General features: G+C 36.9%; 2 protein-coding genes across 3 annotated transcripts in view; one reads left to right on the plus strand and one right to left on the minus strand.

Moving 5' to 3' along the window:
* CENPP (centromere protein P) overlaps positions 1-22371 on the plus strand; it is a gene marked incomplete at both ends in the record, with an annotated part of 175073 nt that overhangs the window by 70951 nt on the left and 81751 nt on the right. The gene's annotated exons all lie outside the window — the stretch shown is intronic.
* Positions 650-21960, minus strand: ASPN (asporin). Of its 2 annotated transcripts, XM_080926379.1 has the most exons (9): positions 21885-21960; positions 21724-21804; positions 15858-16130; positions 13542-13654; positions 9755-9968; positions 8647-8757; positions 5482-5575; positions 5134-5272; positions 650-1720 (listed from the first exon to the last, which is right to left on the minus strand). In XM_080926379.1, exons 3-9 carry the CDS (start codon positions 16105-16107, stop codon positions 1523-1525), a joined length of 1119 nt encoding a protein of 372 aa, XP_080782505.1. In that variant the 5' UTR covers positions 16108-16130; positions 21724-21804; positions 21885-21960; the 3' UTR covers positions 650-1522. The 2 variants fall into 2 exon arrangements, with proteins under 2 accessions (XP_080782505.1, XP_080782506.1); XM_080926380.1 differs by having other exon boundaries at positions 21724-21924.

Consider the following 22371-nt stretch of genomic DNA (forward strand, 5'->3'; position numbering starts at 1 on the left):
GCACCCACATGGTAGCTCTTAACTATCTAGAACACTAGTTTTAAAGACTCCAGTGTCTGTCTTATCAGGTGTACAAGTGGTGCTCACATACACATAACATAACATAACACATTAAAATAAGTTAGTTTTTTGTGCTGTTGGAATAGGAATACCCTTCTCCTCCCCACCCCCATAGACCCATGTGTTTGAATGCTTAACCCATAGGGAGTGGCACTCTTAGGAGGTGTGACCTTGTTGGAGGAAGTGTGTCACTGTGGGGCAGGCTTTCAAGTTTCCTATGCTCAAGCTAAGTCTAAGTCCAGTGACACAGTCCCCTTCTGCTGCCCAAGGATCAGTGTGTAGAACTCTCAGCTCTTTCTCCAGCACCATGTCTTCCTGGATGCTGCTGTGCTTCCTGCATGATGACAACAGACTAAACCTCTGAACTGTGAGCCCGCTCCAATTTTCTTTTCCTTCATAAGAGTTGCCATAGTCATGGTGTCTCTTCATAGCAATAAAACACTAACTAAAACATTTTATAAAGAAAAAAAAATTATGTTCCTGATTGAAGGAGACAAACCAGAGCACACATTTTTATTTAAAAACAGTATTTAATATTTTCCGTATTTTCAACTTTTACTTAATTCATAATGAATATCAGTAAAAAGAAACACATGAAAAAAAGTACTCTTAAGTTTTGTTCAGTTTTCAGTTTTTGTCACCTTAACTCTGTTTCCAGGGATTACCCAATGTGCATATTTGAAGAGATAAGTTGATATCAAACTGATTGGCATCCATACTCTTCCAAAGGGATGTCCTGAAGTATTCCTAGTTGAAGTAACAACACTGTGTATGTAACCTAACAGTTACTGTGTTCTTCAAAGCTTATATAACTGATCATAAAATGCACATTATAGATTTTATATGAGCAGTCATTATATTTTTATAATTTTATAGCCAGATAATAATTTAAAAAAGAAAATCATGTGTTATAGCTCCAAAACCAACTCTGATGAATATTATCTGTTGATAGTTAATTCTTGAAGCTTTATTATGAATTGAGAATTTTGATACAATTCTGTCAAACTATATATATTCCAACATTACTGGAACATTACAGTACTATCCAAGTTATTAAAAAGATACTAAAAATATATGTACTCTTCATAATGCTGTTTTTGCCAGTTTTGTTTTTCTAACAGCAAAGATAGGACACAAATGTTACTAAGTCAAGCATTCCGTTTACAGTACGATTCTATTTAATTGATTTGATAATGAAGGGTTAAATACTGAATACCATTTTTGCTGCTGAAAGAATGTTCAAGCAAAAGATTTATGCAGAATCATTCATATGCAAAGGGACACTGCAATAGACATTTATTCTGAGTATCAGTAATTAGGCAAAATTCTGTTGAAATTTTTTGTCATTGACCATATGGAATAGAATTTTGCTTATGTGTATACTATTACCATTATTAGAATAGTTCAAGTATCCCAAATGTATACAGTTTTGAATTTTATATTGAATGGATGTCATTAATTATTATTTTCCAACGTTCCCAAGCTGAACACTCATTCTGCCAAGAACACAGCGAAATGTTGCAGGTTGTATTTCCCAGTACTTCATTGGGTTGTTGAATAAACTTATTGCACTGTATAAAGACTTCTTCATCTTTGGCACTGTTGGACAGAAGTCATTCACTCCCACTTTTGTAATTGAATTATAATGAAGGAAGATTATCTGTTGTGGGTAAATAAAAATAAAATTACATGTGCAATGAATATAAAAAGAAATTTTTTCTATTAATATTTGGGGTTGTTTAATCTTGAACATGGATCTTATGCATGGTCAAGAAATATTCTCTCACTGAGCTATACTTCTGATCCGTATTATTTTTGAGACAAAATCTCACTACGGTATAAAACTAACCTTAAACTTTTGATCTTCTGGCCTCAGCCTCCTGACTAGTACCTGGGATTGCAGACATAAACTACTGTTCTTAGATATAGTCAGCATTTGTTTATAATTTATGGCTTTACTTATCTGTTTTATTTGTTTGCTTGTTTTGGGTAGGTTGAGACAAAGTTTCTCTGTGTAGCCCTGGCTGTCCTGGAACTTGATCTATAGACAAGGCTGGCCTCAAACTCAGAGATCAGCCTGCCTCTGCCTCCTAAGTGCTGGGGTCAAAGGCACGCACCACCACACTTTAGCTTCATCTGCTTCCTTTATATTGATATGAAAGTATTTTACCATAAGTTAAATATATTCATTTATACATGTTAAATGCTTGTACCAAGCTAAGTTTAGGTGTTATGAAAGTGTTTGGGGAGAACTTTGTCATATAGAACTGTGTCACCAAGCTGGTATAACCACTCTGGAAATCAGTCTGGCAGTTCCTCAGAAAATTAGACATAGTACTACTTAAGGGCCCAACTATATCACTCCTGGGCATATATCCAAAAGATGTTCCAATGACACATGCTCCAGTATATTCATAGCAGCCTTATTTATAATAGCCAGAAGCTGGAAAGAACCCAGATGTCCTTCAACAAAGGAATGAATACAGAAAATGTGGTACATTTACACAGTGGAGTTCTACTCAGCTATTAAAAACAATGACTACATGAAGTTCTCAGACAAATGGATGGAACTAGAAAATATCATCCTGAGTGAAATAACCCAATTACAAAAGAACACACATGGTATGTACTCACTGATAAGTGGATATGAGCCCAAAAGCTTGGAACACACAAGAAACAATTCACAGACCATATGAAGCTCAAGAATAAGGAAGAACAAAGTGTGGATGCTTCTTAGAGGGGGAACAAAATACTCACAGGAAGAAATAAGGAGCTGAGACTGAAGGAAAGGCAATCCAAAGACTGCCCCACCTGGGGATCCCTCCCATATGCAGTCACCAAACCAGGCAATATTGCAGATGCCAAGAAGTCTGTGCTGACAGGAGCCTGATATAGCTATTTTCTGAAGGGCTCTGCCAGAGCATGACAAATACCGAGGCAGATGCTTGCAGCCAACCATTGGACTGAGAACAGATTCCCCAATGGAGGAGTTAGAGAACTGAAAGAGCTGAAGGGGTTTGCAACCCCATAGGAAGAACAACACTAACCAACCAGACCCCCCCCCCACCAGAGGTCCCACAGACAAAACCACCAACCAAAGAGTACACATGGAGCTACCCATGACACCAGCCACATATGTACCCTTATTGGGCATCAACGGGAGAAGAGACCCTTGGTTCTGTGAAGGCTGGATGCACCAATGTAGGGGAATGCCAGGGTGGGGAGGCAGGAGGGATTGGGAGAGCACCCTCATAGAGGCAGGGGTGGGGGGATGGGCTAGGGTATTCTGGAGGGGAAACTGGGAAAGGGGATAACATTTGAAATGTAAATAAAGACAATATCAAAAAAGAAAAGAAAAAAAACGAGCCGTGTCACCATCTAGAATACAGCCTCAGTTCCTTCATTCTTTTCTGTATCAGTCTTAGGATATTGTGAAAGAAAGTTTATATGGTTTTTCTATATCCCTCCTGCTTCTCTCTATCATAGCTCAATGAGAGTAAAACCAAGATAGGCCTTGGTTTGTTTACTTTGTAGATGTTTATTATTGTCTAGGGTTTGTGTTCTTTTCTGTATTAAAATTTTATCTATTATGAAATGCTAGGTTGTAGTGCAGAGTTGTAGATGTGGGAATTGGGGTGAGGGTAGGGAATGGCTTGAGGGGGAAAGTTGGGCTGTGTTCATGGCTACAGAAATGTCAAAGCCTAAGATCCACCCCCACCCATAGTCCATTTTTTAGCAACTTGAGTCTCCAGAGTGCAGTGAATAAAACTTACTTAAAGATAGGAAAAAATCTGGGCATGGTGATACACACTTTTAATCTTGGCATTCAAGAGATTGAATGAGCAGCAGGATTATGAGATTTTAAAATGTCTGTACTGCATAGTGGTTTTATGAATAACATGAACTATGTAAAGAGATCCTATTTCGAACAACAAAGAAAAAAATGTAATACAAATAATCCTCAATGCTTAGTTACTTTTGCTTTGCTACTTGAGAGAAAAGTCTTTGCGTAATAAGGAAAGGCCATGGCAAAACTGGATTGAAGTGAAATAGGGAGTTTTCATCTTGAGAGCCATAGGTGGGAACCTAGGGAAACTAAAAGTTACAGAATTATGTGCAAAATACCATGTTCCATTTTTGACGGCTTCTGCCAGCAAGAAATGAAAAAATGCGAGCTTCTTTGAGAGTGTGAGGAACTGGGAATTGAGCCTATTGCTTCACACAGTCTATGTAAGCACCATCCACTGAGCTACATCTGAGCTTTATAGGATCATCTTGTGCTCTGTAGTAGTGTGAGTATGGCCCCCACAGGCTCATATGTTCAAATAGTTAGTCCCACAGTGGTGCAGATGTTTGGGGAAGATTAGGATATACAAACTTGTGTTGCAGGGGGTATGTTACTGGGTGAGGGCTTTGAGATTTCAAAAGATTCCCACCATTCACAGTGTACTCTGCCTCCTGATTTTGGCTCAGAATATGAGCCTCTGGGTGGCTGCTCCAGCCACCTGTTGTCATGGGTTTCACCCTGCCATCATAGGCATTATGGGCCTAACCTGTAGCCCCATAAGCCCAATTAATTCTGTCTTTTTTAAGTTACCTTATTCATGGTCTTATTGCAGCAATTAAAACTAATACATGCTCCAAATAGTGATTTTCAGTTAATTTCATTCTCTGGTGTGGATGTTTAAAACGGTATGTCCAATTCTACCCTAGCACCTGGATCCTAACTTTATTGCTTTGCCTTGTGGAATATTTTTTAGAACAAAAGACATGTGATTTAGTGTCCTGGCTAGTCTTGCTTAAGAAACTTCAGCAACTTGAGGTTTGCTTAATGAACAGCTTGCCTCAGTGACCTCAACAATTTGAGTAGGTAAAGTGTAGATGGAGAGGGCCTTATGAGTGGTGTCTTTGTAGAAAGTGTTCTCCTCATTCTCCCTACCCATACACTGGAGTGAGTCATTATGTTTAACATTTTTTGTTGTTGTTGTTGCTGGATCATTGCTTGAGATATACTAGTATGTTCTTTACAAACTAAAGTGCTCATACCTACCAAACACAAGTAAAATGTTTTACCTGGAGATACTTCAACTCTTGTAATCCTGAAGGGATTTTTTTTAACTTATTGTGTTCCAAGTGGATCTCTCTCACACGTGGTATATTAGCAAAAGTTCCATTTTCAATATCTGTGATTTTGTTATTTCCAAGACCCAGCCTACAGAGGATATAAAATATATTATGGTTAGATTTGAAGAGTTTGTTGAAACCCTGTGTAGTATGTGAGCCTACTAGCATAGGCAGAGATAACAGTGGTTCTCTCCTTTTTTTCCCATCATACTCTCTTAAGTAGATCCATATACTGTCTCTTATTAATGCTACTTCATAATGCTGCCATGCTTCTGTGAAGACTCATAGAACTTTTACCTTTGCAGTTCCTTGTATCGTTTCAAATCTTCAAGTTCCACAGTTGAAATTTTATTAAAATCTAAATGAAGCTCCAGTAAAGTTGGTGGTAGGCCTAAAAAGAAATGTATGTTAGACGAAGTAAGGCTAGGCTTTAGTAACTGTTTCCCAGACTGTGGAATTAGGCAGGTATTTCAAACACTTTCTTTAAAAAAAAAAAAAAAATCTTTTCATTATAGAAATTTTCAACCATACTGAAAAGTAGAACGTATTCCATGAACCACCATGCTGTTGTCCTGCTTCAGCCACTGGCCCCGTGGGTCCACTTCATCTCCCTCCCTCACTCACTTGATTATACGGTCACTTTCTTGGCAGGAGCTTAGCTGAAATCTACTTCATGGTGAAATTTTACCTGTATATACTTCACTAGATGTCTGAGAAGGTCATAGGTTTGTTTAGGTTTTACATAAACACCTTATCAATATTCTGAAAAATTGACAGCAATCCTTTATCATCTAATATTCTTTTCCTCCATTCTCCTAAGTTGTCTTTCATTGTTTTAAAGTGTTATCTTCCTTGGATGTGTTGGCACACACCTATGTCCTCAGCATTTGAGAGCTGATTTGAGAAGACTGCAAATTCAGCGGCTGTCTGGATATCACGTGAGACCCTGTCTCAGAAGTACACAAACCAAGGACTAAGATTGTAGCTAAGTGGCTGGGCCAAGTTTGGTTTTCAAATTTTGAGTATTAAAAATAAATAATACATAGCTGGGTAGTAATAGCACATACCTGTGATCCCAGCACCTAGGAGGGCAGCCAGGGCTACACAGAGAACCCCTCTCTCAAACAAACAAAAACAAAAAGAAAAAGTTTAAAAAATAAGACTGGAGAGATGACTCAGTTGTCAAGAGCACTGGCTGCTCTTCCAGAGGACCCAGGTTCAATCCCCAGCACCCACTTGGCAATTCACAGTTGTCTGCAACTCCAAATCCTGGGAATCTGACACCCTCACACAGACATGGATGCTGGTAAAATTCTTAATGCATATAACATAAAAATTTTAAAAACATGTACAACTCTTCACACAAACTCACACCGAAACTTTGAATAACATATTCCTTACATTTCCTTCCCTTTCTATTGATTTGAGTGACTTGAGATGTTCATCTTTTAGACCTGACTGGCAGTTTCCCAGCCTTCTGATTTCTGTGACTTGCCCCTCAGATCCAGAGACTCAACCAGATGGGGTAGGTCATCCTTCACTTGATGTATTAGGCATTGGTGGTTTGTCACCTTGATCTGGTCTTTACTAAGAATTGAAAATGTGACTGAGATGGTATCCACCTAGGATCCCCAGGCTGGCCACAAATTCCTGGTCGCAAGCCAGACTCCTCCCTTTGTTTCCAGCGGTCCATGTGTATTGTTGTACTTGGCTTTGGTATCTCAATTGTATTTTCTTTTTTTTATAGATTAGCTGAAATTTTCTAGATAATTTTCTATGATCATTTACTTTGTAACATTTTTATAGAAAAAGCAGCAGACAAGCTTGATTCTTTCAGTCAAATGCTCAGGGTTACCTACCTGTTTGTTAAGTCATTGTTTCTTAGCAATATCAATTTACAAAATTTTACCCTTTTGAGATGCCTAGTCAACTACAGCATTTACACTTTCAGTTAGTAACAGTTATTTTATATGAAAAATTCAGCTGCAGTGACCTGGCAAATGGCAGGCAACCCAGGAACATTTGTTCTTCTTTTCACACTGTGTGACCGGATCCTAGCCCTTTACATACACTGACCAGGGGACTCAGCCTCACTGTGATAGTCATTGCTTGTCAACCTGAGATTCTAGTTCCCTGGCTGGAAAAGGTTCCTATTCTCAACTTTTGCTGAAACATTTTCTTGCCATATTAACGGTAGGAACTGGCGAATGAAATTGAAATATATTATTGTTATCAGTAGGCTTTATGGCTAAATTTACTTTGATATCTGGATTTAATTTGAATATCAGGGTGAGTGACTAGAGAATAGAATAGTCTATATCCTCTAAGATAGGCATGAGCAGAGGTATATGCAGGGATGGGAATCTGGGAAAACCCATCTGCTGCTAACAAATACTAACATGCTTGTAGATAGGAATATATTCCCACCACAGAACACTCCCCACCCAGAATGGGGTTGTGAGCAGCCTTGTGGGCAACTAGGAATTAAACCTGGGTCCTCTGAAAGAGCAGCCAGTGCGCTGAACACTACTGAGCTATCTCTCCAGCCCCATATAAATTCATGTGTATTTAAAATATCATATTCACTGTCTTGTACTCTTTGTTTTGTTCATTTCAGATCAGAGTACTGGAAAGAGACAAGTTGCTACTTTTACTGGTAGATACTGAAATTGAAAAAAAAATGTTATTGTTGTGGGTTATTTCTGATCCAGACAGTCATCAATACAACAAACATAAGGTAGCAAGTTCGGAAGTTATCTAGCACAGTGAAGGGACGTTCTTCCTTGGGGTGCCTGCTTCAGTCCTGTGAATCAGGACTGAAGGGTCAGGGTTCCTTTTAGTAAGGTTGTTGATACGTACTATATGCCACATACTGTCTTCAAGCCTTTCACTATATTAGCACGTTAATCTATATTAGCACATTAATCTTCACTACACTCCTGGGAAGATGTCTCAGAGTCCTTTGTGACATATTCAAATTTCTTGCCAAAGCCAGTGCTGCCCCCATCTGGCCTAACAGTCTCTGCCCCCCTCAGCTAATGATAGGGTCTCGCCCCATTTCATCCTGCTCTGATCTTTACAGAATTCTCCAACTCTATAGGGATTTAGAAGAATAAATGTTAGGGAAAAAAAAAAGAAGGAAAATAGAAAGCTTGTTCCTTTTTAGTGTTTATTCTTACTGGGGAAAAGGGATTATGGTTTAATGTCAAAAAGATTACTACGCTTCTCTGTTTGCATGTGATAAAGTACTAAATTTCATACTGGTCAGATACACTGGTGCTGGGACTTCGGATTGTAGCATAGTTTTGACAGTGTATACTGTAACATTTTAAATATTAAAAGTTAATGTCAGATAATATATAACAATGTTTACTTATTGACAGATTGTGCTTTTGTTTGTTTTTCAAGACAGGGAAAAGATGGGTTTTTTAACACCATATTTTGAGTAAAATAAATACAAACCTTTTGGGATTGAGGTTAGTTTTGCTTCAGCAATCCTGATATGGAATACTGTCACCCCTTCAAATGCCCCTGGTTCTATCCCGTTGTTATCAAGAGGGTTTGCACTCATTTCTGTGAAAGAAATGACACAATTTAGCACAAATGAGTTATCATGGAAACTCACCACACAAAAGGACATCTGAAGAATATTGGAGAAGTGCACTCTTCATTATTCATTTTATTTGTTTCTTCCTTTTGAGCCACTAAATGATGACATTACTTTCCAGTGTGCCATAAGCATGATAGCTTGGTCCATTTGTGGTAATAATGCAGCAGGGAAAAACACTTTTTACATAAGTCAGGGGATTTGTGTTTTTCATTTTGTTACCTCTTAAACATGTGCATACATTTATGGAGGCCAGAGGTTACTCTCGGATGTCATTCCTAAGATGCTATCTAGTTCTTCTTCATGGTATTTTAAGTTGACATAATGTAGTGACACATAACTACCTTAGGTTGGTTTATTTGAGACGGTTTTTTTTTTTTTTTTTTTTTTTTTTTTTGCCAAGGAGGCTATGCTGCTGGCCACTGAACCATAGATAGCTGCCAATCTCTGCTTCTCCAATGCTCGGATTATAAGTTTGCACTACCAATCCTAACATTTTAATATGGATTCTGGACATCATACTCCGGTTCTTATATTTATACAGTTTTCTGGCTAGGCTATCTTCCTAGCCCTACCTCTTAATTTTTAAAATATCATGTCAATTATAATTTATATAATTAATACAAATCTAACTTAAATAACAATAAGAAGGTGTTTTATAAGTGCCAGACACTTGGTTGAGTTAAGTGAGTGTATGGATATGAACCATGCTTAGGTGTTTGAATGACTGTTGTGGCGAGATGGCATAGTTGTATGACAAGCATCACAAATAAAATAGATTCAAATTGTACAATAAAACATTTTTCACATTAATTTTAAAACAGCCAAAATTAGGTTTGTGTTCCAAATAATTAAAGAATTAATAGTTTTAAATATTAATTTTTAAAATTACTTAGAACATTAATAACCTAAATTGGCCATTAATTACAATTTCAGGATGTCCCATTCATTGGGAAAACTTACCCAAAACATGTAAAGCGTTCATTCCCTTGAATGTGTCTTTTTGTATTTTCTTAACTTTATTATCATGAATTCTGAGTTCTGCTAATGATTTGGGAAGGTTAAGTGGAATTTCACTTAGTTGATTGTGAGATAAATATAGCCTTCTCAACTTCTTTGTGGTTAGAAAAGTTTTTGGGTGAATCTTTGTTAGCTTGTTGTTGTTCAGAATCAGAGCCTAGATAAAGCATAGAAAGATAGCCTTTAAGGAAGGTATTCTCGACCTGTGGGTCTTCAGCCCCTTCACATTGGTTGCCTATGACCATAAAAAACAAAGATTTTTGCATTATGATTCATAACAGTAGCAAAATTATAGTTACGAAGTAGAAACAATATGGTTGCTGGTTACCACAACAGGAGGAATTGTATTAAAAGGTCACAGCACTATGAAGATTGAGAACCATTTAAGGGAATGGATTGATTACTGGTATTTAAAAGAATTAGTCATGGAAATTGATATAATTTGTATATTAGCTAACAATACCAATTACAACTTCAAAATTACAGATTTAAAAATATTTATTATTGAGTTAGAACAGTATCACATTTTAATAGCTGGTAGTAGTTAGATACAGTCTCACGTTTTAAACTTTGAATAGGCTGTTAATACATTCACAGTAATCATTTATATTACAAATATAATTTATTCTGTCTTATCTGCTATATTGAACAGAAAGAATTTTCTGTTTCCTAAGAACATTTGTTTCTTCAGGACATTTATGTTCCTCTAATAATCTGATTCTGTCAAGTAGCAGCTTGAGACTATGTATAAATTTTACCTACACTGCGCGCGCACACACACACACACACACACACACACACACACACGTACTGGCTGCACACAAATTCCTGCAAGAGCATGTTCACTCATTTTACTCTCTGGACTTTTTTTCTCTCTTCAATCACCCTCCTTCCTGATAAACATGGCTGTTAGTTTTCATCTAAGAAAGATTAATCCTAGAAAAAGAGGGGAAACTATTTCTTGCTGACATCTAGCAAAATAGGCTTCTTACTGAATATATGATAACAACTAAGGGTGTGTTTCTCTTTAGTTAGCGGGAAAATGAAGTAAGGGGTTAGCTTTAACAGCTTGGTGGATTTTAAAGGTAGCTTATGACTTCCCCTTGACCCTATGAGCTTAAATCTAGCTTTCCTTTGAGTACTACAGTACAGGGCATGCTGAAGAAAAGTGAGTTGCCTATTGTTATTATGTAAGTGAAGGTCAGAGCTGCCTTGCCTATGAGTATATGGGCCAATAAAAGCTTGCTATGGCACTCAGGACTTAAGTCTTGTCGTTTGTTTTTCTGGCCAAGACATGCAGTTGCTGGGTTTTCTGGTTCAGACATGCAGTTGTCTCATGTAATTTTTAAAATTACATGAGAGGAAGGAGTGATGAGTAATAGAACTAGGGTAAGAGTTTCTCTTCAGCTCTTATTCAGCTTTCACATGCCGAATGATGTAATGCCTGGCATGATGGCAGAACATCCCCAGGTCAACTGTACTCTCAGTGTTGGCTTTTACATAGGAAGTGGCTGCCCTGCAGCCCAGAGTCATCACTAACAGTGTAGAAGAAAATGCAATGTGCAGTCACAGTTTGTGACATAGCAGGGAGAAGTGAGTGGGTTGGCCTGAGGGTGTTGTCTTTCCTGAGAATACCAACACCAAGGAGGCATCGTGAATAGAAGAGAGACTCTCAAAACATCTTGATTCTCTCTTAAGACAGGTAATAAAAGATAATATTATATTTAAACATTTAAAATTATTCAGTATACCACTACTTCAACTATAAAGCACCTGCTTTTAAAGTGCTTTAGCCTGTAGCATGGCATATGCTCTCCTTACACCTATGTTGGACAGCTAGAAAGGATATCAGTTAAGCCCAGGAATTTGAGGCTAGTATGAGAAACAGTGAAATCTGTCTTGCAAAAACTAAAAAGGAAAGTGGTTTAAATTAACACATTTGCTCACACTAGTCTGACAGTGATACTGATCAACAGTTGATGAAATTCTTTTCTTTAAATAGCAAATTACATGCATGTGCTCATTTAATCTTATAACCCATACTACAAAATCCATGCCATTATTACATCCTTCTTACTGCAGAAGAAGGTAAAGCCATTTCCTCCAGTGTTACATAGCTGATAGTGCTAAGAGCTGTGCCCAGGTTCACCCAACACAAAAAATTCACCCTTAACACAATGCAGTATATAAATTTGACTTTAAAATATTACAGAAGCATAAGAATTTCTCAACATCCTTTAATATATCATTTCCCAGTGAAAAACGAGAGTACATGTTGACTAAGTTCTTGAACTACTGCGAAAATATAATCAAATTAATGTTATACTTACTTGAAACTTTTATAGCTTTAGTATGGTTGTTTCTTTGATTGCTTAATGTAGTTTCAAAGGTAGTAGAAGCATTCATTTGTATTTCCACATTCTCTTTTTAAACTACATGTGTATATATAAATATCTTTTTAGATATCTGATGGTAGAATAATGACCTCTCTTTTCTCCAAGTTTCTCTAACATCTTGTTAGTTGGATAAACTAGGTGACTCTTTGGTAGAATCCATTGTGTTATTATTGTCAATCTTAATATATTCTCTATATATTCCATATATGGAAACTATATTTTATTTGGTGATTCTATGCCTTTTTCTTAACTTAAAGGCAAAAGAGCAGTCAGAGACCAACTACCAAGCAGTACAGCACTTAAACATAAGCTCCTTGAGAGGGTTAACTAATCTCTAGGCTCTGCATACAGCCTTTTTGTTCCTCTAACATGATGAGTAGATATGTCTTTGACCTGGATGACGGGAACAAAGTGACCTCGTGTCTCCCAGATACAGAATCTATACTTGGCTCCTGCTATTATATAAATAGATATATATGCAAGACCTAGTATGGTTATGAATTCTCTTCTCTTAGAATTTTAATTTCCCTAAGGATAGCAGGCTGCATGTGGATTTTCTCCAGCACAGCCTAGAAGTAGAGAGAAATGACCTGGAAAAGGTCGTTCTGGCTCATCAAACCATACAGTGTAGAGTTGTTCCTCTGGCATATCCCAGCCTCAATTCAACAAGACAAGGGCAGTGCTGCAGGTGTTTCCACAGTTTCCACAGCTGTGTCAGGGAAAACCAGACTCTCCATCCTAACTGAATTTCAGACTAAGAAAGTCAGTAGAATCATGAGGCTCAAAATTCTAGGCAATGTCGGAAAATTAAAATATTAATTATGTTTATTGATATAGGAAGGGGAAATTATTTTTCTTTTACAAAGATCATGGAAAGATGACTTACGTGAATATATTAGTCACCTAAATATATTCTGTGCATTAGAGAACTGTGAATTCAGGAAAGATAATTATTTTTTGTTTGTTTGGAAACAGGGTTTTATTATGTAGCTCTGGCTGTCCTGAGATCCACCTGCTGCTGCCTTCTAAATGGTGGGATCAAAGGCCACCAAGTGCTCACAGTAATTCTTTTCTTACTCATTTTAGTGGTTTGTGAGCATAATCATCTGATTATGAACTCCTTTAAACTCATCCCAGTAACCCTTTATCTGGCTATTATTCTATAAACATTAATTGAATTAAATACATAGTGTTTACTTGGATGAATACAAGAATTTTGCAGTAGGATACCCATAGAAAAGTAGGATGTCTGCACTGATACAATGGAAGAAATCATTTCAGCAGTGATAAGGATTTTCAAGTAAGTATTTAAAAATATGATCGTATATTCTTACATAAAGTGAAGTGAGTCCTTTAAAATCATTCTCTTTAATTTCCTTAATTTTGTTATTTTGAAGGTCAACCATTCGAGTATCAAATGGAATGTTGCTTGGAACCGATGTCAGTCCTAAGAAATAAACAAACATGTTAAAAATGCTAGATGTGCATGCTAAAGATGAGATTAGTAATCTTGTATAAATGTACATTTTTAAAATTCATGGTAATAAGCATTAGACTTAACACTTTTTTAAAAAGGACAACATTTTCTTTTGAAAAGTCACATCTTTTTAAATAATTTTTTATTTTTACAAGGTATATCTGTCTTGAACCTGGCTGGTTCCGAGGTGAAACAAATGCTGATAGGTTATATTTGGCTTTGTATAGAGATTACAAGCAATAGCTTATACAGTGCTCTGTAGGCTGAAAAACAATAGCTTTTTTGCAGGTTTGCTGGTTAGCAAGAAACTGGACCCTAAGGGTCTTGATCTTTTTTATATTTTTTTGTTGTTGGGGGTGGGGGGGTTCCAAAAGGAATTTGGTTGGTGTTGTATACACCTTCAATCCTAGCTCTACAGAGGCTGAAGTAGGCAGATCTCTGAGAGTTGTTGGCTAGCCTGGCCTATCTAGTGGGACCCTGTCTATAAGTAAATAAATGAATAAATAAATAGACTACAGAGTAGAAAGTTATAATTAGAAAAAATAGATATGCTAGATTATTCACAAAAACTTGCTACTTTTTTTACTGTAAACAGTCAATTCCTCCAACTGGCTGATTTACAGATCCTTCAAATATCTTAATTAATATGTAGATGTGACATTTAAATTATTTTATTCATCACCTACAGTGTTAACTCAAAAACAGAGTGATTTAATTCACATCACTTAGTCTCCATTCTTTGCAGTAACAACTGCCTTTGTTATCTCAGAATAAGGTAAAGGTGCACCGTTCTTTTACAGTTTTTGAAGATTATAATATAATTACCTAACTTCCCTCTCCCATTTCCTCCCTTCAAACTTGACTTTCCATGATCTCCTCCTTGTTTTCTTTTGGTGTCAAATTGATATGTGTACCTAACTTGAAACTAACTAGTCTTGATTGTTAACGTGACTAGATTATGAAGTGTACCTTTGAGTATATCTAAGGGCAGTTTTAGACAGGATTAACCAAAGGTGAAGACCCAGCCTGAATGTGGGTGACACCCAGCCTAGACTGGTGATGAAACTGAATAAAGAGGAAAAAAGCAGGAAGATTGTTAATACTGGCATTCATCCTGTCTCTGTGTCCTTACTTTGCTTCCTCCTTGCTTATCTCTTGCTCCCCCACCCCTTTCTCCCTGTTTCCTCTGTCTTGCCTTCCCCCTCTTGCTTGCCAATATGTAAGCTGCAATGAGCAGCCACCTAAAATTAGTGGCTCTTCCAGTAAGTTATTTTGTTGCAGCAACCAAAACAAAACAATAAAGTTACTCAGCAAGAATGACAAATTTTAAATAGACTTTAGTTCAATCACTTCTTTTCTAGGAAATTCTAAACCCAAATTATTCACAACAAATAGAACATTGCATTTAAAATATCTAAAGATTTCGGGAAGTCTACATGACCCTTTGCCATTGCTCTAGACAAGCACTTTATTTTGTTACTGTGGAATTTTACTGCCAAGTGCAGGATCAAGCTTTTGACATTTTGAGTTGAATTGTAAAGGAAATTAAAATTTTAGTGCTTACATTTGAGAAGAGAAAACTCCTCTATGTAAAGATTTTTTTTCTTTTTTTCTTTTAAATTTTAAATAAGTATTAATCTGCTGTAATCTACACTTCAACATATCTCTGCCTGTTCTGTAGTTCTCGCATCAAAACCAGGGCAGTGGGCTGGAAAAATGGCTCAGAGGTTAAGAACACTGACTGCTCTTCCAGAGGTCCTGAGTTCAATTCCCAGCAACCACATGGTAGTTCACAACCATCTGTAATGAGATCTGATGCCCTCTTCTGGAGTGTCTAAAGACAGCTACAGTGTGCTCATATATAGTAAAAAAATAAATCTTAAAAAAAAAAAAGAAAAAAGAAAACAAAACCAGGGCTGTGAACAGCGATTTACCGCCACGTCATTTTCCTAATTTTTACCTAAGTTGTCCTATAACTTAGTACTTTGTCTTGGCTTCCAAAGTAGTGTGAACTAAAAGCCTGTTCTGCCACACTCACTTTCTACCTACAAGTGTAAATATCCCATTTTACAATGCCTAAAGAGAGTTTTGAAAGTTCAGTGATTACTTTTTTATGCCCTTAATTTTTTCAGAATATCAGTATTCTTTAAACAAAGCTGATTCCTGTTCTTACCTAGATCAGAACAGTGGACAACTCGAGAGTAACATTGGCACCCAAATGGACATGTTGGAAATAAATCAAAAGGGAAAAAGGGATTCACTGGTTCTTTGGTTGGAAAAAGAGAATTGTCGTCATCGCTGTCATCATCATCTGTGTCTTCCATATCCTTCAACATCATATTCTTCAGTGCTGTGTGTGAAGGGGTAAAGAAGGGCTTGGCAGAGCACACAGCCAAAAGCAATAGCATCATATACTCCTTCATGTTGTCCTGTGTACAATTACAACCTAGCATTCAATAGACATTGAGTATTAAATTAGAGTTTCAAGAGATACAACTTTTGTTATATATATTTCTAGTGTTGGCAAAATTATGAAAAAATGACATACTTACCCATTGCTATGCAGTGCAATATTAAATACATAAAATATTTTGAAAAGCAATTCAGCATATGCTTTGGAAGGGAGCTTCAATAATTCTATTAATTTAAACAGCTGGGTCTGTCCATGATGGTACATGTTCATAATAGCAGTACTTGAGAGATTGGAACAAAACTTTACTAGGAAGTGCAGGCTTGACCTCATGATACCATGAAATAAATTTCAGTGAAGGAAGTTAAAATGAAGTACTTAATTTTGAGAGGAGAAATACTCTCTAAATAATATCCTTTTGTTTTCTTTTTATTCTGAATTTTTAAAATAGCTGCATCTTAAGAAATAATTTTAAAATGTATAATAAAAATTAAAGACAGATCTATTAGTTAAAAGAAAATAATAAAGTAGGGTGTATTTGTTGAGTGAAATATATTTTAACCAACAAAATGTTTTCAAAGACACTTTAAAATATAGATTATTTTCTGTGAAATAAAGAAGCAAATATTTAAAATCTGTATTTAGTCTATTTCTAAATAAAAATAGCTCATATAAATAAATCTGATCAATTATAAACTACAGTGGTAGAACTACGAATTAAGTTTTTAATTTTTTTGAAATACAGTTTCGCATGTCCCAAACTCTACATAGCCAAGGATGACCTTGAATGCCTGGTTCTCCTGCCTCCACCTCCCAGGTTTAGGATTCGGGGGTGTAGTACTAGACCTGGTTTGTGTGTTGCTTGGGTGCTAGGGTCATAGTGATTGTCATTTTCAGTCATTTTGTTCTTACCCATGTTTCTCATCTACTTACCTACCTGTGACCTATTATGATATTTGGTTTGGTTTTTTGAGATGTGGTTTCACTGAGTAGCTTTGGCCTGCCCTAAAACTTGAAATATAGAATAGGCTATCCTGAACTCATGGACATTCCTCCTGCCTCTGCAACTGGAATGCTGTGTTTACAGGTAAGAGTCACCACAACTGATTCCATCTTATCTTTTTACCTCGCACCTGTTTGTGTTTTCCCAGTTTCTTACTTACTGTAATATCAACTTAGCCTTAGTCTCCAAAATGTTCTTTCTTTGGAAATTCAGCTTTAGGTCCTTAGCTGACTCTTAAGTTGTCACTGATTCTCATTTTTTCAATTTGTTGGTTTGTTTGTTTGTTTTGAGACAGGGTCTCATATACCCTGAGACTGACCTTGGATTCTCTATGTAACTGGGGTGACCTTGAACAGCTAGTGTGCATGTCCCCACCTCCCAAGTGCTAAGATGTACCACTATATAAGGTGCTGGAGATGAACCCAGGTCTTCATGAATACTAAGCAAGCACTTTACCAACTGGAGCTCATCACCAACTCCTTCAGTTTACTCTTTTGCATCTTTACATTGCAGCTCTGTCTTTTAGACGTACAACTGCTTTTAACTTTAGCAGTTGGAAGCTTACAATTAGTATCATTTGAAGTCCTGCCTTTGGCCTAGCTTAGTTTGAGGTTGCCAGAATTAGTTATTCAGTGAGCATTTGTTCGTTTTATTTTTGGAGGTTTGTTTTGTTTTGTTTTTGTGGTTGTGTTTGTTTTGGTGGAGTTTTTAGTGTTCATTGGGTTTTTGTTTGTTTGGGTTTTTGTTTGTTTTTGAGTATTATGTAGTCCTGGCTACCCTGGAATTTGCTATATAGACCAAGCTGATGTTGAACTCAGAGATAGTCCTGCCTGTGCCTCCTAGGTGCTAGAATTAAAGATGTGTGCCACCCCACCCAGTCACTGGATGTTTTGGGGGATTGTTGTTGTTGTTGTTGGCCAGCTCTAAGCCTACCCCACCCCCACTGTGTCTGTGTGCCCCTAAATCCCAAAGATAGAGTTTATCAGTTTAGCAGAGCCCAGGATGTCCTGGACCAGGTTTGCCTCAAACTCACAGAAATCCAAATTCATTGGCCTCTGCCTCCCAGGTGTTAGGATTAAAGATACACACCACGATGTCAGGCAATGTTTTAAGGCTTTAGCCCCATTTTCTAAATTATAAGAAATGGAAATTGGGGGTTAAGTTGGCTGATGGTTTTTGTTTAGATCTTTTTAGGGTAAAAACTGAATTACATGGGCTTTTACTTCCAGTAAAGGACAAAAACTATTTTAACACTAAGGTATTTGAAATATAGAACTAAGAAAACTGGAAAATTAAAAGTACATGTAACAAGAGAAATATGTTAGAGTTCCAGAGTGAATGCCAAGAACACATCTTGATTTTCCATGTGGCCTGGCAGCAGAGTTGAGGGCTGGACTCATTTGTATGTGTTCCACATGCTGGTGACAGAGAAATTCCTTTAGCCCACTTGCCTGAGCAGGCTCCCAATGCTGAGTGGCGGTTCAAACTGAGGAACAGGATGGGGTAGAAGTTGGATTTGGAGGTAAAAGAGTAAGAAGAAAGCACACAGGACAGAGGAACAGGAAGCAGAACAATGATGGGTTTGCTTCTCTTCCACATTCTACCTCAGGTTCACTAAGCTCAGCCGCAGTCCCTCCTTTTCTGATCGCTTTCTTACAGTGGTACTTCATGACTGCCTCTTTATCTTTTCCAAAACTGTAGTGGATGAAAGTATGAACGGAGACTTCTGCCTGCTAATTTCAGCAATACCTGTCATAGTGGGGGAAGGAGCCTTAGTTATTAGTTGTGACAACCAGCTCCTCAACAGCAGTTTGTCTTTTTTCTGGTGAGAGATACAGGTCTGAATATTTATAGCCTGTTACCTCAATGAAATTACATCTTAGTGGAAGTTCCTAAACAGTCTGGACCATACTACATTAATAATGGCAAAGAACTCTAAGGAGCACACCACCTTTAGATCTTTGGCCGCCTATGGCTTTCCTAATGAAAGTCTTTATATTAAAAATAGAGATGCCTTCTTAATAGTTCTCTATGCAAATTTTATCCTTTGGTCACCATTTATAAAAATACTCATCTTTTTGTGTTCTCTGTTGCTTCTAAAGAAAACAGAGGCCAGTCTTGGTACACTGAGGGATTGTCCTTTGATGTTGCTAGGTCTCTGCTATAGATTTGAGGAACATGTGAGAAGATTCTAAACCTTTGTTGGTCAAGCTGTACAGCTGTTCACCACTGGATAAATGTTTGCAGTACATAAGAGGGAGCACTGTACAACAGTGACTTCTATTATTCAGAAAAAATATGCAAAACAGTATTTGGTCATTTCTTATTTAAGTAATAAAGTGGTTGTTTTAAGCTTGTTAAAACAGCTCAAAATCAAGCTTATTGGTTTTGGCAGCATTCAGATTGTGATGTTTTTAAAACCCTTAAAAATATTTATATCTCGTTCTCAATATTTTCCTGATTTAGACCAATTTTGCCAGAGTTTGTACTCATGGAAAGTTTTGGATTTGGGTCTCAAGTGTAATCTTAAAGAATACTCTTGGGAACACTAACCCAGTGTTCCTACTGTTACTAATAAATCAAAACCATGCAGAGCTGAGCGACAGCTCTAGACATCATTCCCAGGAACTTTGTAGAGGAGGAAGTTTAGGCTTTGAGCTTCCAGAACTCCCTGGAGGCAGCAGAGCCAAGGCAACTTCCTCTCCCCTCTCCCCTCTTCCCTCCCTCCTCTCCCCTCTCCCCTCTCTCCTCTTCCCTCTCCCCTCTCCCCCTCCCCTCTTCCCTCCCTCCTTTCCCCTCTCTCATCTCCCCTCTTCTGAAGCCTTCAACCATGCTCTGAATAGATTTTCATCCCACAAAGTCACGTCTAGACAGTAAAGCATCTTTCCTTTCCTCTGAAAAAGACTAGGTGAGGTTTGACCAGCCCCTCAGACTTCATAATAACACTAGAAATGTAGTGAGGAATACAGAGGCTTTCTGTTTACCACTTAACTGCCTACAAACATGAAGTGGGAATCGTGTCTAAGTGAGATGCTGTTTTCTTTCAGAACCTCAGTCACTGTAATTTTAAACCCCATGTTTAAAGGTCCATTTGACAACTTGACTTTTTCAGTTCATAGATGTGTTATAAGATCCAGATATAAGTGTGACATAACATGTCACATGTCTCTTACAGAAAGAATACAGACTACATGCAGGTGTGATCAAGACACAGCCTTGTCCTCCATAACGTAAATGTCCAAGCATGCACTAGGAAATTTAGTCACTGCACTATTTGTTTATAGGCACAATACTTTCTAAAACAACATTTTTAATTAATTTTAACTTGGAAATATACATTCTAATTAAGGACTTGGCTGTTTTTCTTTCTTTAGGTACCAGTTTTACTCTTTATCAGCTATATTCAGCAACCTAACTGCTGTTTTAAAAACAAAGCATTCTTGCCTCTCCACTTTTCTGAGATTTCCTGCAGTGCTTGTAAAGTGAGTCTGTTTTGCCTCAAGCCTCAGGTCAGGTATCAGCATACTCATTTTTCATGTAGCGGTTAGCTGTAACAGACGAGTGCATCGTTCCCATTCTTTCCACTACCACACCACAGTGCTCCACGCCAGAGCCAAACAAGAAACAGCAGCCCACTTCCATCTGCTCCCTCATATTCTCTCTCTCTCTCTCTCTCTCTCTCTCTCTCTCTCTCTCTCTCAGCACAGTGATTCTTGGTTGGATTAAAGGAAAATAAAATAATAAAGCACGCTACTTTTAGAGCAGTTGATAAGATACACAGAAATCCCTCAGGTTCCTTGTGACTTTGTGACTCAGCCCTTACAACATGTGGCCACTGTTTTCATGGCTGCCACTCCTCTGACCACATTAGCATGAAAGAATACTCTGTTCTATTTAGATTATTGGGAGAAAAATGGTGAAAGCATTCTTTAATTTTTAAAATCTAAGATATAATAAAAAGTCTACTTGTGAGAGAACAAAGGAAATCTTTGTGTTAGTCTAAGTATGAGGTTTTTGGAAAGATTTTTCTCATTTTTCTTATGGCATATAAACCTGGCATATAAGCCGTTGCTGATGGGTATTCTTTCTTGAAATTATGTTGATTTCTGTTATAATTGCCCAGGACTATTTCATTGTACAATAAGACATTTATCAAAAAAAATACAAGTTTTCAATGGTGTAGATAAAAATGATATTAGAATAATTTGCCCATTTAAAGAAACAGTATCATAGATTTACATAGTTAAATACTTTCATTTAATATATATCTAATATGTTCAAACTTCATTAGCATTATTAAAGTAATATTGTTTTCTTAAAAGGTTGTCTAAGTCTTTCTATTTACTTTTTCAAATAAGTCATGTTATCATGATAAAGCATTAGTGAGTTTTTCACTTTGTTTTTTAAAATGCATAATAGTTAAAATAATTTATTATAAGACATAAAACTAATTTTAGTTACATAATTCACAGTATTTTTTATAATGCTTATTCTAAGGAACTACACACTTATGGTTAAAATTTTACCATATAAGTTAAAATGTCTAATAATAGTATTAGCGATTTCTTAGTATTAACAATAAAATAACTGCATACTGGTACTTGTAATACAGATATGAAAACATACCTTGTCAGAAGAGAAGTTTTCTTCAAAGTAGAATTTATCCACCCAGAACTACTTAACTGCAATGTACATATCCTCAAGACTCTTTAAGAAGAAAAGATAAAGAAGTGTTACATTTAAAGAAAAGGAAAAAAAAAAAAAGAACAAAAATCCTGCCCGCCTACCAGACTCTGTGAGGCTACGCCTGGGTGATACTGGAATAAACTGCTTCCACAGATTAGTCCATGTTAGTACTGAAGAGCGAGATTAAAACTTGTTACTGCTCATATGTTTTCCATCACTGTTTGTATCATAGCCAAAACTTCTAGCTAAACTCTAGACGTCTACTGGAAGATTTGGAAGTTTAAAAAAAAAAAAAAAAAAAAGAGGGAGAGAGAGAGAGCTTAATAATTCATGGCAACTAGCCATTGAAACTGTAGCCACTGTAGAAATACACGATTTGAGAATAGTTTATGAAATTCTAGCATGAATGACTACCTATAAATTAGTTTCAACAATCACTCACTGTTTATAGGCTAATAAAACATTTATCAGTCTTAGTAAAGAACACCTAAGTAGGTACATGTACCTAAGTAGCCATGACTTTTTCTCATAATGACTGAAGCTAGTATGCTAACCATGTCTCAAGACGTTTTTTTAAACTTTTAACCC

Source organism: Micromys minutus, assembly GCF_963924665.1.
Source record: "Micromys minutus genome assembly, chromosome: 1".
NCBI classification, from domain to species: domain Eukaryota; kingdom Metazoa; phylum Chordata; class Mammalia; order Rodentia; family Muridae; genus Micromys; species Micromys minutus.